Below are 17,324 nucleotides of genomic sequence, written 5' to 3'. Positions count from 1 at the left end.
CAACCAGCTGGGAATGATGAGTAACTAGTCGCAGTTGCCCCACCTCTCTTTATTTATTTTTGAGGAAAACAGGCAGCACTGCTAGTATTGCCACACTGTACTATTGAAATACACAGAGGCTTCTTGCTTACTAACCCCAGCTGGCTTTGGCCAAAAGCAGCACTACTTTGCTTTAGCCACCAGAGTGAGCTGCTGCTCAACTTTTGAATAAAGTTTGGGTAAATATTTGTGTTGCTCGGAAGAGGTGTCCTGTCATTTTTGTCATATATAAGTACAGCTAAGATCCACACCTTCCCGAGGAATGATCTGTGTGATGCTGTGTCTGACGTTAACGCTCACGATTTATTTCAGCAGGGCAGGGGGCAGTTTTCAGGAAACAGAGAGAATTATGTTTAAGGTAAACACACCCAAGTTTGAAGGTGCCACCACATTACTCATCACTCAGCATGAAGAGTGAAAACCAACCTTCCAAGAGCAGAGTAGGTTTAATACAGAGATTATCCTAGGAAGAGGTTGGAACCTTTCCAAAGTAACAAACAAGTAAGTCTCTCCTCTTTGCTGCAGCGAGAGTTTCTACAGGTAGAGTCATGTATGACAGTCAGTCAGTTCAGATTTGTGCATGAAAAGCAAGTGTTTAAGCATGGAGTTCAAGATGTTTCTGATGGTTACATGTAGTGTTTTGAGAGGAGTAATTTGTGACCTTGCCAATACAAAAGCCACAGAGCAGATATTGAAACCAGCTTGAATGCTAAAGTTGGATACAGATTTACAGCTCAGCTAAAGCTTATTACACTGCTATTGACTTCACTGGAATTGTATCTGTTGCTTACAAAGTCAGACAGTTTTATTAATACATTAACATTTTTAATAAATGGAAAAATGGATCAAAACCTGGCTGACAGCCATTCAAGTTTACCAGTAATGTAAGTGTTTCTTTTTGGCAATGAAATGCCACTAAGCAGCAGCTCAAAAGTGCTAAGTATGGAGCCTTATATTTTATTGTCCCTGCTCTCTCCCAGCAGGAACCGATTCCTGTCAGTGAAACTTTCAGAGGCTGCCCAGATTTTGATAGTTATGATGCTTTCAGATGTTCAGAGTAGCAAATAGTTTCCAGCTCACATTCATCCTTGCTGATTTAATTCAATAAGTCGACCAGCAAATACAGCTAATGTTCCTATAAAACAAACTAGCATAAATATGCCAAGGAGAAGATGATCAAGCACCATCGCAACAAACTTCCATTCTTCTGCGGCCTGGGAAAGAAACAAAGGAGATGGTAAAACCTCTGCAGAGCCATGTTTATTACGGGCATTCTTCTAATGTGCTGTCTTGAACAATGGTAAGGCTCTTCTATAAGTTCCATTATTGTTATGCAAAAAATACTCATTTTCTTCTCAAAAGCAGGTCAGTGGTTAAGAAAGCCAAAGCAACCTAGAAATAGAAGTTTCAACGCTAAACTGACCAGAAACCCCGGCAATTTGCTGATCAATTTAATTTTAAAAAATGTCGAAAAGCTTAATTTTTAGGCCAATGGTTGCTTTTGAAACAGAGTTTAAACTGTTGAAAGCAAAACCTTTAGTTTGACCCAACTGACTTCGGTTTTGCCACTGTGTTTTCCTTCTCGTGGGATATCTAGGCAATTTCCATTAATTTAACTCTAATCCCTGCTTTCCATGCCTAGTATATACTCTAAGGTCTTGTAAAACCTTCTTGGTAGCTCCCTTAGTCTTTTCTCCAGTTGTGGCACACTGTGAACCACTTGCTCTGTGACTGCCTTTTCACTTCATGCCTTTGCTGGGAACCTAGAATGGTAAGGCTGAGCAGAGTGTGAGGCATGAAGTACAGCAGGGCTCAGGATTTCCACCCTGTAACTCTGCTTTAAGGAGTGACACGTGCTGGCCTAAAGCACCTTCTACTTTTGCCTTGGTTGTCCCAGAAGTAGAAGAGGCTGTTGTAATTATCTAGGGGATACTGATAATGAATACTGGCTTGAGGTAGTTCATAAGTGAATACAATGAAGCAACAGCCTTCAGAAGCCATAGCTTTCAGTTCATTTGGGGAACTTGACTTTTGAAACCCCCTGGAAGTGACATCAACAGTGCCCAGATGACACAAACAGCTGGGCTCCGCTTCCAAAGGAGGCACTTGCTGGTAATCTGAAGATCCTCCTTGTAAGCCTAGGAGAAAGTGAAGCCCAGGGATGCTGAAGCCACACCAGCCGCGCCCGCTGAGAATAACACTTCATCTGCAGAGGGGCATAGGAGTCATGGGGAACATGAGACTACAGCCAGAGTCATTCCACATGCTCCAGGAATTTAGTCACAGGAACAAACACCGTGGTGTAAATCCTGTCCATAGGAAGGAAGTGTCTCCTTTTCAACAGCATGGGCCAAATTATTTTCTCAGAGAATTCTCCCTGTCTTCAGGCTAGCCTTCAGCCCAACAGGAAAGGACTATGACTGTTTTAGAAAGGTGAAGTACCAAGACTGAATTACCTCTGCAAAAGCTGTGTGAGCTGTGAAAACTGGAATAAATGAGGGGTTAATTGTTTTGAATGTGCTAGAAGGAGGCAGAACTAGATTTTCCTGGGGAACATTGCCATGTGTGACCCTATATGCTTTTATCCTTCCTTTGGCTTGCAATGTGGAAAAAGCTAGTAATCAGAGTAGCTCATGACGTGCTTCATTTGGAGGGACTACTTGTAACAGTCAGGAATAAAACAAAACTTTATCAAAGTTAGAATTAATATTTTTAAGTTACATTTAACAGTTCTCAGATAAAACTACTAGTCTTTTGGAGTTTGGCTTGCTTCCTGGTTTTTCAAAAGCAGTAGGATCATGCTTACCGCAGAGGAAAGATGCCTGAGTGGGAGACAGGAGGAATGTGTTTTGGAACTTGCTTACAGTTCTTGAAACTGCTTTCCTACTCACAGACACTCCATCTCTGTGGCTTCACATACCACATTTAGAAAACCTTAGTACTGACACTTTTTTTCTTTTCTCTTATTTTGGGGGGCCAATATTCAATTACCATTTGTGACAATTATCTGTCTCTCCTTTTTGACTGCATCAAGGGGAGAAGACTGTCCACTGCTAAAGCCAAATCAGGGCTTGGAGTGTTTTCATAAGAAAGGGATATTTTGCCGAAAAAGTAAGATGTAGCAATTTCAAAGCTAGAAATGAATCATGCACAAAAAATGCCTTACATTACTGGCTTCTTGGTCTGATTTCATCGTTTCCGCAATGTATTTGATTCCTTCTATAGCATTTTTCACATCTGGATTTTTGGTAAGCGGGGAGTAGAAGTTGACAGGCACAGAGCCTGACTTCCCAGAAATGTCAGAAATGTCAATATCTTCTGCAAAAATATTTCTGTCTTGTTTATCCCTGGATGGTCGTTTCATTGTAGAGAAAAACATGATGTTTGGGATTGTGTCAATAAAGATCTGAAAACAAAGAGGGAAGATGACAGTTGCTGGTCTGTGGGGCTGTGTTACAGATGCAGCTGTGTGCTGAACAAAGACAAGTCTCTCCGCTCCCAGATCACTTCCCGTGCTGGATCTGCTACAGATTCCCTCTCGGAGGATGTCACAGCCCACGCCTCAGTTTCACTGGGGCTTTTTTCAGCCTCCTGCCCTGGGGCAGAGGGAGTCACCCTCAGGCCTGCCACACCATTTCTTTAAACCATTTCCCCCTGCCATACACCCAACATCCACACATGAATTAGGAAGCAGTGCTCTGGAGCAGACCCTCAACTAACATGAGCTGGCAGAGCTTTGTTCATCTCACCTAATTTGAAACATATTGCTTACAAATCTGACTTGAAGAATAGACTACAAAGAACCTCTTTTAGCTACTTACATTTGACTTTCCTATTACAAATGTTTGATATAGACGGATATAAGGCTTACAATAAATTCCTTTGGAGTGACAGAGGCTTGCTGCCAGAGCAATGTTAAGCACATACTCTGTTTGCCTGTTGAAATTTCACTTCTGCAGGGATTATACGTCTGCAAAAGGATCTGATATAAACTGTAGCCTTATATAATTAGAGATACACAGAACAATCTCCTTCCATTTCATGGTTTAGTATGAACACAGGCAGACTTCAGAGGGGCAAGAATTACTGAATGGATCAGATAATTTTTGGTACTGTCTCCCTGGAAAAGAACTTGTAATGACAGACAACCAATTTTTTCTACATCTTGTGGTTACCATTTAGACTCCTGTGCAAGGATCTCCTCTCTTCCCAAGGGCTGCAGAGCAGCTGTATACTGGAAAAGTACAGAGAAGATTGTTTAGCTTTTGCTAAACTCTCTTTTGCAAAATAGGATGCTGAACTCAGGTATTCCTAATGGCCTTTGTGCTGTGCACTCATGCAGGCCAGGGACTTGGCCACTGGCAGGCAGCAGTGCCTTGCAGTCAGATGGAGAATTAGACCAGGAAATGTAATATGAGTCCAGATGGACATTTTCTTTTCCCTGTACCTTCAGCTGCCCATGTTTTGTCTTATCTGTCCCCTGCAAGACTCTACCTCAGGGGAAAATTGTGTTACTTACAGGAGCACTTTAGTAGTCTTGCTGACTTTATGCACAGCTAAGTAGTAAACACCGGCTCTTGTGCCTAGAGACATTTAACATGATGCATTTACTTCCCCGATTCTTGTTGACTTTTATTAGAAAGCCTGCCAATAATATATGGAGCATTCAGTGGAAACCAGCAAACATGCAAAGCCACAGAACTCACCTTCCTGACCCAGTGTGGCATGGTGTGAGTGCTTGGGGAGCGGTGGTGGGTGTTGATGACAATGACCGTGATGATGATTGAAGCGATGACAAACACCATTGTAAACAACATGTATTTGCCTATCAGAGGCACTGCACTGGAGGTGGAAGGGATCAACTCCACAATCACCAGAAGGAACACAGTCAAAGACAGCAGGACAGAGATGCTGAGAGTCATTTTCTCACCTGCCACGAAAAGAAAACAAGCAAAAAAAAAAGATAATACCTTTGCTGCTCCTATAATCCAGTACAGAAAGTATTTATTTAAGATCCAGGATGTGGATGATAGCTGTTCACAAAAATACAGGTGTGCATTTGGAGTGCTATGGTCTCTGCCAGTATCCAAAACAGTAACTAGGCTGGGCAAACCTGAGAGCCCAACAGAGCATCAGCTCCAGCAAAAAGGTGGGAATTACCAGGTACGGCTGGGCTGAAGTGTAGGTGAGAGATATGGAAAGTTTACTTGCCAGGAGCATTTCATTACTTGCCGGGGCTGTGTGTTTTGAACAGTGCAGTATATGCACCTAATTAGCACTTTCTCCACAGCCTCCTGGGAGTTTGCTTGCATTACTCTCTGGCTCTGGGATGAGAGAGCAGACAAAAAATCATATGACACCAGAGGTCAGTTGCTATTTGAGATCTCCCAGTATGTAGGGTGTCAAAAATGAACCATAAAACATTATTCACACATTTTTTATCCAGTTCAACTTTCTAGAAAGTATTCCACTGAAGAAAAAAAAAATCTATTATTTCATAAGAAGGGACTTACTAGAAGTCCCTACACTACAAAGCGCTGACAAAAGGAGTGAAGCAGAGGAAATGGTTGCAGGGAGCACAAGCTGCTCAGCAGTGACAAACGAGGCCAGAATAGGCCAGGATTACTCTGTGTGTAAGACAAGGTAATGTGTATGAGAAGACAACAAGCTCTCTGCTCTAACACGATGCAAAAGGGCCTCAGTCACCCCTATGTGCTCACTTACTGCATGATGTACTAGCATCCTGACTACCTATCTATGGCAAAACATAAAAATTAACCAGCTAAATCTGGTTTGCAGAAGTTAACTGGATAGTTAATCAGCAGTTTCTGTGAGAAAGTACTCCAAATTATTTCTATGAATAGTTTCAGCTTTTGGCACTTATCCTTTCTTTGCAGAATATTTAGAGCCATTACTTTCAGTAGAAATGTCAGTTTTTGTGTGCACTGGCCTTGAGGTTGGCTGGTGATTTCAAATACTAAGAATTTCTCAGGAATTTGTTAGAAGAGCAATTTCTATGGCAGTGAATGAATAAATTTACGTACCTGAATCTGTGGGTAGGTAAAAAACTAACCCTGTTAAAAAGGAGAAGAGCAGGCAGGGGATGATGACATTCACGATGAAGTAGAGAGGCAGGCGTTGCATGAGGAAGTGGTAAGTGATGTCCAGGTAAGGGGTGTCAGGACAGCAAGCATAGTAAACCCAGTGCTTCCAGCCACGGTAATCCTTCATCACCCACTCCCCACTCTCCATGAAGTTACTCAGATCTGGACGATCACTCTCCTGGCAGCAAAATCCCAAACAAATTCTTAATACCAGATGTTCTGAACAAAATCAAAACTTGGCACATTTGGCTCAGGAACAGGATTCCAAATAACTCAGGCACTTCATGATTTTTTGTGAGCAAACCACTCTTGTCTGTGTTATTTTGCCTTAGAATATCAGCCTCTACACAGCATTCAACTCAATATTTTACAGTCAGGGACAGTAGACTGAATAAGTATTACAAATAGGAGGCGTACCTGAGGGGCCAGGGAAAGAGTCCTTGGCAATGGAAAGTCATGAGCAGAGAAAATGCAGCCCCCCAAAACCCCAAGGAAACAAACAGAGGCAGGACAGGCAGCAGTGGGAAGCTGACGGAGGACAGACAGGTAGGAGATTGTTAGGGCCCAGGAATTATATGCGTGCAGAATTTTAGAGGCCAAATCAGGAAATATTGTGCTGGATGTACAAAAAGGGCTCGTCTATTTTACAGGTAGTGCTTGCTTGTTTTTCCAGTCAAAATGAGGTCATATTCCATTCTAAATCTGAGATTTCCCTAAAAACATATTCAAGTCTTTACTGCTTTTCCCTTTTACAAACTCCTTGCTTACCGGGTTAATAACAACCACTGTCCCATCATATGTCCAAGTTCCCAACTTCATACTGCAGTTCTGCTGGTCAAATGGGAAGTGCGTGACTATAATTTCACAGTAACTCTTAAAAATAGCTGGTGGTGTCCAGGTGATCAGACCTGTGTGCTCCAGAAGGACTTTGGTGTATTTTACAATGGCAAAATCACCATCTGCACTGCAAAAGGAACAAGGACATTAACATCAATATGGGCAGCATAATTGACATGGTCACAAAAGGATTTCTGCCTGTGGGTCACCTGGTCCCCCAGTGCCATTGTCCCTTCTCCTGCAGAAGCTTGCTCTGAGAAATACTACCCACTGGATCAGATGTTATGGGAAAACTGCCCAACCAAAGTGGTGCCATGGGGCAGAGCTCCCCCTCCCACCCTCCCCAGGCAGCTGGCACTCCTTACTTGTTGTAAAGAACAAGGTCTGGCCGCCAGATATCCTCCGAAGGGATGCGGATTTTTTTCACGCCACCATAGTCGTCTGGATTCCACCTGAGGTTGACGTCTATCCATTGCTAAAGAGGGAAGATTTCAGTCCCTGAAAACCTCTTCTAGCACTTCTGAGGTTAGTTTTAGTACTTCCTAGAAACAACACCTCCCTTGCTTCAGGATATGCAGGTAAACATAAATATATGGGATTGGGACCCCCAGCTCATTTTTTCATTAATTTAAATTTTGGTTTAAGAAACTTATTAAAAAAAACCAAAACCAAAAAATAAATAATACAAAAGATAAATATATTAAAAGTCTACTATTTGAAATACAGTGCAAAATGTTTTTCTTAAGACTCTTAGTGTCTAGAGCATTTTATTCTTGAGACCCTAGAAAGAAGAAATGCTTTGCTAGTTGACCCCACCTGTCCAAATTGCCCCTGAAAGTATGACAGAGTAATTAATTCCTGGCTGTGTCCAGTGCATTTATTTGAATTGGATGAAATGGTTGAGAATATTTAGTTACCTGCTTCAGGCGTACATTGGTTGTCACAATCTGATTTACTTCATCCTTAAAAAAAAAGAAAGAAAAGAAGGAAGAAAAAAAAAGAAGGCAGTAACAGCAAACAGAATTAAAGGAGAAAAATTGTTTCCTTAGAAAGAAAACCCACTGTTTGCCACTATCACATAAGCCATCTGATCAACATGTACCACACGTTCATACCGTACCACACTAATCAGCTGGATGAGCTGCAGCCCGACGGTGATGACGACGGCCTCCCGATGGTCCTCCACTGGGCGCACCACCTTGTTGTAGTTCCTGAACAAGTCCTCAACAAGGCGAGTCTCGTGTTCGTAGCACAGGGCCAGCCCAGCTGTAGAACAGCAGGGGTGGCACCAGTGAGATGGGGCAGGGAACAGGCTACAGCATTGTCAGTCTGAGGTGGGCATGAAGGAAATACTGACAACACCAAGCTGCTGCTGGGGGGGACTCCTTGTTTCAGACATGCACTATGTGCACTGCAAATGCCATCAGTGGGGGTAACTGATTTGGGTGCAGCTTAGGGGTTGGAGGCAACAACAGCCTCCAACCAGGAGATGAACAAAACCAGACCCAGGATTGTGGACATCAGACTGAGCATTAGAAACCTCCTCCGGGATTTTCCAGCCTGCAACTGTGCTAACATGTAATAATTGTGGACAGTTAAGCAGAGAGAATACACAATATCAGGGATTTATAATGTTGACTTCTCCACCTTCAATTCCACAGACTTGCCTGTGACAGTAACGTTAAAGGAAAGGGCCAACACACCAGTCATTGAGATGAAATCACCACCCAGACTCCTTGTATCTGCAATCTGAGCAGAACAAGAGCTCCTCTCCCCGATGGGAGTTGCTCAGGTTGTGCAGGTGGTGAGGGAAGAAAACCATTCACTATGTGGGCTTTATTTTTTCTCCTCACGGGAGGTCTCAGCCTGTCTGTGGACAGCTCTGCCCACAGGCTGCTCAGTGTGACTTGGCAGTGCTGTGTCAAAGAGCCCTTGTAAAAGAAACATCACAAGTGAAAATGGCAGGGAGCAGTTCTGTTCCAGTGGAACCTTCATAGTGTCTGTGCATGCCATTGCACTCCCGAGGAGCAAGGGCACAGAAAAACAGACGGACCCCATTTAGAGAGACTCTGTGGCAGAACAAGCAGGTACATGATGTGCTGAGATTGTAGCTGCTTCACTGTTACAGGAGAGTAAAGCAAAGGGAAAGGCTGCTTAGGGATGTTTTTGTATGTATCCCCTCCTAAACGTAGTGAGAGGGAACAGAACAGCTGATCCTTGCTGCAAGCATTTCTGGCAGATCCCACCCTTGCCTCCCCCTCTCAGTTGAATCCTGGGCTATTGAAGTCAATAAGAATTTTGGTGCTGACTCCAACCTAAGCCAAGATTTCCCCTTGTTTCCTAACTGACTTTTCATCAGCTTTTATATAGCTGAGATTTCCAAGGATTCTGTCTTGGCCTTGTCCTGCCGTGAGATTATATTAAAATACTTGGATGCCAATGACAAAAGCCTGTCACAGGCACTGCTTTTTTCCCCTGCCAGGAAGGCTGGGCTATGGTGGGCAGGAGTCATCTTTCAATTTTTAAGTTATGATCACAACATCACATCTAATTCAAACTCTTTGCTATGCTTCATTAATCCGATTAAAATTGCCCCCTTCTGGTGTGCCTTGGTAGGAATTTAGTAAACTGCTTGAATTCGGTAAAAAATTTTTAGGATCACAAAATAGTAATTCTTTTAAGGGATGGTTTAAAAAGAATTATCTCGGTACAACACATGCAGCTGCAAATCAATTCGATCTCTTTATCAGTCATCCCACAACATAATGAAATTTCTTGTAAAGATTTTTTATATTCCAAGCCATGCTAAATAGATCCTTTCATATATTTTGAAATACATGTAGCACTAGGGTAGATGGGAGCAATTAAACGCAACCCCAGAAAAACAATTAAACCCAGAATCTCAATTCAAAATATCTGGTGCCTGAAATTACAAATATCTGAGCTGCTAACACACTCCAAAGCTCTCCTTTAACTTATTCAGTGTGTTCATAAAACTTTATCAGTAGGACAGGCTGCTCCCAGAACACATATTCACTCATTCTGATGTATATGCAAAGCCCTGGTCCCACACACTCAGGAAGGAGACGACCCCTTTCAAGGCTGGAACACCTTTACCTGCAGAGATAAGGAGGAGTATGCGATGGACCTTCATCATCCCAACTCCCTCTTGCTGCAGTCATACAGATGAAGGCACGCACAAAGCACCTTTAAGGTCTGTTCAGAGGAGGGTTGTGCTGCCTCCTGCCAGGGTGCTGCCAAAATATAACTACCAGGGTATTGATTTGCAGCACCTGTTTTGGGAATGACAGCTGAGGGCCACAGCACCACTGGGTTGGAAATGGGAGCACGGTGTGTTTCACCAGTCAAATATCTTCTGCAGTTTACAAAAGGTCATTTTTTCTAAGCGGCAATGTGATCTGTGACTTAATAAACAAATAAATGCACAAATGAGGCTAAGGAAGAACTATCTGTAAGCAACTGAACATCTCAGTGAGATCTCAGAAACTTTTTGAGTAGGAGACCCAAAGTTATGTGTCACCCTTTTGAACAGAGCAACTTGCCAGATTTAGGATTTTGTTTCTCCAAGAGAAAACAGATCACAGTCATTTATTTCTGATACACCCTCAACAGCATACAGATGACATGCTGGGATGAGGCTGCTCACTTGGCTTTACAGACAGATGGGAAATCTTCGAAGAAGTGAACAAATACATTGAAGAGAGATCCATCTCCTCGAATCTACTGGAATTTTCAGAAGGTACCTAGTAGAGTCCCCACCTTGAAAGCTGTTAACTAACCTTAGTAACCTGAAGCAAGAGGGACACCCTCTATCCCCCCCCATCCATATACTTACTGAACTCATAAAGTCAAATGGTAGGAACATGACTGGTGGTTTTGACAGCAGGCAGATCCCGTGGATTCCTGTAGGGCATTCAAGTGCTTGCTCTTTATTGCCATAAATCACCTGGAAAAGCAGTGAAAAGTGGTGTGTTTGGTAATAACAATCAGTTATTCAGACAAACAAAAAAAATAAGAAACTATGAAGAATTATCTATCTTTCTATCTATCTATCTATCTATCTATCTATCTCATATATATATGATTGTCTACTCTGAGCTCACCAATATCACTCAGGAACAAAATCTTGAGAGAGACAGTCCTGTGAAATGTTCAGCAGTGTAAGAAAAGCAAGTCCAGCAGTCCCTAGGAAAGAAGATGAAGCAAATATGAATGATGCTGAAAATCCATGATGACCTGAGTGTTCTTTGCAGTTCCAGTCCTCTGGTTTTAAAAGACTTGGAAAAGGCCCAGGAGAAAGTGACAACATCCACAGTACAAACTGGCTTCTGTACCTGGAACAGATAGATAGTATGAACCATCAGCCTGAAAGAGAAGCCAGAGAGAGAGCTTTAGTAGGGTCTGTGAAATACCAAATGGTCTGGAGAAGGCAGATTCAGATTCACTAGCTGTCCCCAGGCAAAAAAGTAGAGGGCATTGAGGGCAACTTAGAGTTGTCAGGCTTAACCAAGACTCTCCTTCACACAGCATGGTTGCAGGAGTTTCTGCTTGTCAGGGGGTTTGTCTGTATTCAGAAAAAATAGTTTGAGAAATTAATTTCATACTATTAAGTACACTCCCCAGTCCTTCTAAGAAGTCTGTCACAGAAGTCCCAGAATCACAAGTCCCAGGTGGCTACAGTAGTGTCCTGGGGATATATTGCCTAAAGCTTATGCTGTTCTTGTATTTTCCCTAGGCACCTACCACATAAAGACAGGACATGGCACTGGATCACCTGCCACAACCGTTCTTACACACTGTACCAAATTCCCTTTTCCAGAAAACATTGCCTGCAAAAACCTTTCTTAGCTTTGCCTCTGGGTGACACCAGACGCATTTTCTATTTCTGCTGGGTAGCCTTTGTGCTAGTTGCCAGCTGGTTTGGTGTTTCACGCTGGATGCCTTAATTTTATTTTTTTTTTAAATCAGTCTCTCTCACCAACTCCCCTCCACTAAGTCAGCATTCAGCCTCTGCACTTACATTTATCCTCCAGTAAAAACTCTCCATCTACATAACTCTGGCCTTCTTCCTAGCTAATTCCCTCACAGCAGCTCCCATTGTTGCAGCTATCTTATTTCAAACCAGCGTCTGACTGCTTCCAGCCTTTATCCCAGGCCAGGCAGCTGCCGTGAATAGCAAAGATACAATTGCATGGAGGCATTGCTGGAATGCCGACCATGGCCCTCCGGATCTGTTCGGGGTCTCTCAAAGCATTCCTGCCCACCCCAGGCAGAGCTGGCAGGTTCACTTTGAAACAGATGGAGAACAGTGTTACCACACTCTGGCAAATTATAGCTCTTGGGTTACATAAGTTTCTGTCCCTCTCCCCTGGAAAAGGTCTAGCTCTTGGAGTCAGCAGGGTGCAGAGTTTGTAGGGGTCCTAGAAAATCTGCAGCTTTAGCAAGGGGTTATTTCTTGTGCAGCTGAGCTGAGCACTCCCAGCCTGGGAGCCAGGCACCCCTCATTGGCTGGAAGTCAGAGCTTGTGCTGGAAGAGGAAGAAGCAGGTATTTGGAGAAGGCCTTTAGGGAGCAGCAGCCTGGCTGCAAGGAATGTTCCCTGGCAGAGGCACAAGGCCTTTTCCCTCCCAAAAAAATCAAGGCAACCTGACCTACTGTGGTTAAATATGGACAGAGAAGTGAATGCTGTTTGTTGTTAATGGGGGAATGTGACCCATATGACCGAGGTGAAGAAGCAAGGGGAGGGAACAAGCTACACTGAGTGCCTGAATTTGATCCATTGTTAGGATGGGAGGTTTTTTTGCCTTCAGAGTATTCAGAGAATTTTTTGACAAATGTTTTATTCCCACACAACCCCCTCCCCCTTTTCTATGTCTATCTTGACTCCATGCTTTCTGGCTTGTTTTTTTGAGCCCCCTCACCAGCTCTCAGACAAACCCACTACCCACCATGCTAACGGCAGACCAGCCTTGTTCAGATTGATTGGAAAGCAGTAGAACTCACTGCTTGCCGAATTTAGGGCATTGTTCCTTCCATCCATGTACAAGGAACAAGTGCTGCAAGGCCGCTCCTGCCCAGAGGAAGTCGATCGTGAGCAAGTGCTCCTACAGTAGGTCTCTTTGGCAGGGTGATATCGTACAGACACAGTGCAAGTGAACAGAATACCCTAATGCTTTTGACAGAGTAAGGAATACAAATTTTAACTGAAATTTTGGTCTAGGAATTGCGTGCATAAAGGCAATGCCCGATGGAAGAGAGCCAGTTCCAGAGGCTCCAACAGATACTCGGACGACACAGCCTGTGGGAGGGTGGGGGTGATGTGAAGCAGAAGCAAAAGTAGTAGAAAGAACAGAGAGAGATTAGATAGTACATCAGGGAAATTAAAGGAACAAAAGCTGAAAAATAACAGCACTGTTCATTTAGGGGAGTTAGCTTTCCAATGCAGTACACACCTTTTTAAATATATTTTTGTATCAGAAAAACAGCGCTGTCGGTGACAGTAAATTATGGCAGCACTGGACGAGAGAAGGCAGATGGTTAGACAAGTATCTGTGAGTTTGCCATGTATTTGTTCCCAGACTGCCCCTGGTTACAGTCATCATGGCACACATTCCCCGCTGGAAGCCCTCGCAGGAGCCCGGCGGCTCAGCTCGATGGCCGCCAGATGGCAACAGCTGGCTGAGGGGATGAGCGGGTACACGGCGGCCTTCGGGAGCGCCACCGCAAACAGTCCCTGGCAAGAGAAAACAGTGGGAGGACATAGTTTCTAGAAGAAATTCACTCGAGGAATTAGCGACAGTCTTGAGATGCTGAAGGACTGCACTTCCCCGTTCATTCCAGTGCCCATAAGAATATGCTGAGCATTAATATACACTATATTAATACAATATATCCTATATCAGTAGGTACTGATAAATAGGATTAAATTCCTCAAATCGAAAAATTCAAAGTTGCAGTTTTCCATATTTAGACACACTTCCACCAACTCGCAAATATATTTTATCCCCATGGATATTTGTAGCAAATTTGGTTTCAGCATATATTTTGTTTGTTTCCTATTACACCACCAAAGGAATTGAAAATACCAAAAACTTGCTCAAAAGCAGTGGTCTGAACCTGTGCAGTTACAGAGATCGCAAGTTACAGCATAGACACGGTGCACACATCTAATCTAAAGGATGCTTCTGAAAAAAAAAGAACTTGAGTCAGGAAAGAAAGAGCAAGGAAAAGGTCCACAGTCAGACAGAGAAACCACAATCACAAAAGATATGGTTAGATCAGTTGCACAACTGCTAAGTTATTGCAGGTGAGAAGAAATACTGCTCCCCATGCCAGCCCTCATGGTCATGCTTCTCAGACAAAACTGACACTGGCAACAGAGACTCATTTAACCATTTTGGGCAAGGCAGGTGCAGCAGTGAGAATGGAGACAAATAACTAAACACAATCAGAAGAGGTGACAGACAGACACAAGCTGAGCAGTCACAAAATGTCTGAGGAGTTGGTAAGCAGGCTAGAGCTTCACATGCCCTTTCTGTTATGGACACTCCAGGAAACCAGTCCTGGAGCTGCATAAAGTTGCTGAAAAGAGCAGTGGCATATTCAACTCCAGCTATCATCCCTGACACGGTTGCTTCTAGGGCCCTGATCTGATTAAAAGGCTTGTCTCTGGGATCTTGGTGGGTCATACTGGAGAGCCAAACAAGACAACAAAAAAGGACAAGTCCATTAGCTGTGAGGTTTGCTCTGCCCTGCTCCTGTGGGCCACTCTGTCAGCATAGCAGCTTGTGTGAACCACGCTAGAGTGGTGGGAACAGCAAAGGAACAGCTTTACTGGTCCATCTCCTCTGGTAGACTTTCCTGCACAGCAGGACTCCTGAGACACTGCTTCTGTGGTCAGGAAAATCTCATTCATTCTCAGATGCAGGTAGGTGCACCCATATTTATTAAAGGCTCTGCCCTTTTTCAGCAGCTCAAGCTGAAAAATGGTCTTAGCCTGGCACAGATCATTACTGCTACCTGTTCTGAACTTCCTCTGCAATCACCAGCCATGAATTCTCTCTGCAGATGCAGAAAACTCCACAAAGCACAAAAGTCTGGCAGCTCATAGTAAAACTAGGCAGAGAAGGTGGCCTGTATGTCAAAGTTGGGAACTAGGTAGCCACTGCCAGCTCTGCCACATCCTGACAGTGGAGACATGCAAGGCAGTGTTTAAATGACTGTTAGGCACCCGAGTGCTATGTTATCCTGGCAGTGTCTGCCTCTGGAGGTGACATTATATCATCATATTATATTTTGGGTGCACATTCTGATGCTATTTGTAAGTATAGAGTGGAGTTACTACCAGTAGAGTAAGCGGAGCCTGGCATTGCCTGGCTTCTGGAAATGCGTGTATCGTATCCCTTCCCCGTTTCATACAATGGCTTTCATGAGTGGGACCACAGGCAGCATTTAGCCTGAAATATTTCTCTGGATGCTAACATTTATTTGCTCAAATACACCTATCTGTTTCTAAAGGCAGATGATTCTCCATTGGAGTAACTGCAGGGCAGACTGTTCAAGTTTAGCTTTACATGAAAGCAAGCTGCTTGTTCAGCTCCCACGAGGTCTGACATGTTTTGGCCAGTATTAAACAGCTCAGAGTTTTCCTGAAGACATTTTGAGGGGTGCTCCACTAAACAGCCAGTGGAAAGAAGAGCTGGCAATGTGGGAAGTATGTTTTAATGCTTAAAAACTGCTGTATGGATTAACTGACATAGACTCTTCTATGATTGCTGGCCCACAAGGATATAATTGACTACAACCCTTTTGCAGTGTCATCACTCTGAAATACAAAGGCAATTAACTCCTGTAACATGGAGCACCCCACAGCACATTCCCCACATAACCCCAGCTACAGGATGAGAGCACAAACATCCATCTGGATGTCATCTGCTCCCCATGGGGTGCCTGCACTGTGGTGAGAGGCAGACATGCTAAACCACCCCACATCACACCTGCAGTAAGTGCAACTAGGATAAACTTTTGTGATCCTGAAAACACCCCTGTAACCCTGCAAGAACTCCATGACATCTAGCTTTGAGGTGCAGGTTCTGTCATTGCTAGTATTATCTGGATAAACACATAGAAACAAGTTTATTTTTAATTCTGCTAGTAGGTTGAGTGGCAGAGCATTCTCCCTTCACACATGGTGCTTCCCCTCCATAAGCCCTCACTGATCCCAGAAAACACTTAACACAGATCTCTGTGATGCATCCATCTCACCTGGGGCTGCAGTGTTTGCTTTTAGAAAGTCAACATCTACCTCACCGTGCTACCTGAGCCATCACAGTGTTTTAAAGCAGGAAATGCCACCCTCTAACCATGCTGTCCATTAGCTCCCAGGGACAGATTTCTATTCCTGCACATGACATACTTGGATTTGTTGATGTGTGCTTTACCCAGGACTGACCTCACGCCAAATACTCACTTTTATTGCTTACATTGGGATATTTGCCAGCACACACAGCATTTTCTTGGTAATTAGTGGAAAATACTGACTTCTGGTGTGTAGCTCTCACCTGTCATACAAAGTTTATTTTGCCTCCTTGGCAGCCTGTAAGATCTTTACCATGTTCCTCTTGTGTTGGACAATAGGAAACTTACAAGTTTGTGTTTATAACTGATAAAACAGAAAAAAATATATACCCTAAACTCCAGAAACACCTTCCAAGTGATAACTGGGTCGCTGCAGGAGGGGTGGGGGCTGCCAGTGGAGAGGCACATGTGGGTGGGACTGCACACCAGGCAAGAGTCAGGGACTGGTTCCCACTCCTCTGACAGCCCCAGGACTTTGCACTTGGAATTGCACATGAAGCCAAATTCCAGGTTTCCCTGTTCACCAATATTTGGGATTTGGCATGAATTCAAAACACCACACTCAGGGCAGTTGGGGGAATATCCTGGTAAACGCACAGCACAGTGAGGGGAGCAATGTGAGCGTAACCCAAGCCGTGCAGGAGCCAGAGGAACAGCCGCTTAAGAGAAACCGGCATTGGAACAGAGTTTCAGTTTAATGATTCTTAACAAAGCCTAGTCTCCAGATTGACCTAATTGTGAAATTCATCCTCCTAGCAGACAAAGGCCACATCTATGCTGACTTGTCACAGAGCCCTGGAGTTTGCACACAGCCTGCGTTCACACATAAAAGCTTACAGTGCAGCACGGCAAGTGGCTTTGTGGTGTGAGCAGCTTAGCAGTGTCCATGTGATACACATTATTCCATTACAACATCCAGCCCAACCATACTGTCTTCATTAAGAAGAGAATATTCCATATGACTATT

General features: G+C 43.7%; 1 protein-coding gene across 2 annotated transcripts; it reads right to left on the bottom strand.

Annotated features, from left to right (window-relative positions):
- Positions 1-1,107: 1,107 nt before the first annotated feature.
- Positions 1,108-10,219, bottom strand: CHRNA1 (cholinergic receptor nicotinic alpha 1 subunit). 2 transcript variants are annotated; one of them, XM_027678512.1, is made up of 9 exons: positions 10,102-10,219; positions 8,101-8,246; positions 7,898-7,942; positions 7,346-7,455; positions 6,912-7,107; positions 6,084-6,321; positions 4,746-4,969; positions 3,206-3,445; positions 1,108-1,253 (listed from the first exon to the last, which is right to left on the bottom strand). In XM_027678512.1, the coding sequence occupies exons 1-9, from the start codon at positions 10,160-10,162 to the stop codon at positions 1,122-1,124; spliced, it is 1,392 nt and encodes a 463-aa protein (XP_027534313.1). In that variant the 5' UTR covers positions 10,163-10,219; the 3' UTR covers positions 1,108-1,121. The 2 variants fall into 2 exon arrangements, with proteins under 2 accessions (XP_027534313.1, XP_027534314.1); XM_027678513.1 differs by having other exon boundaries at positions 10,098-10,202.
- Between the last annotated feature and the right edge of the window lie 7,105 nt (positions 10,220-17,324).

This window comes from Neopelma chrysocephalum, unplaced genomic scaffold (genome assembly GCF_003984885.1).
Source record: "Neopelma chrysocephalum unplaced genomic scaffold, ASM398488v2 Primary Assembly neopelma1_44, whole genome shotgun sequence".
Taxonomy (NCBI): Eukaryota; Metazoa; Chordata; class Aves; order Passeriformes; family Pipridae; genus Neopelma; species Neopelma chrysocephalum.
This window is presented reverse-complemented; position numbering and strand designations above follow the sequence as displayed.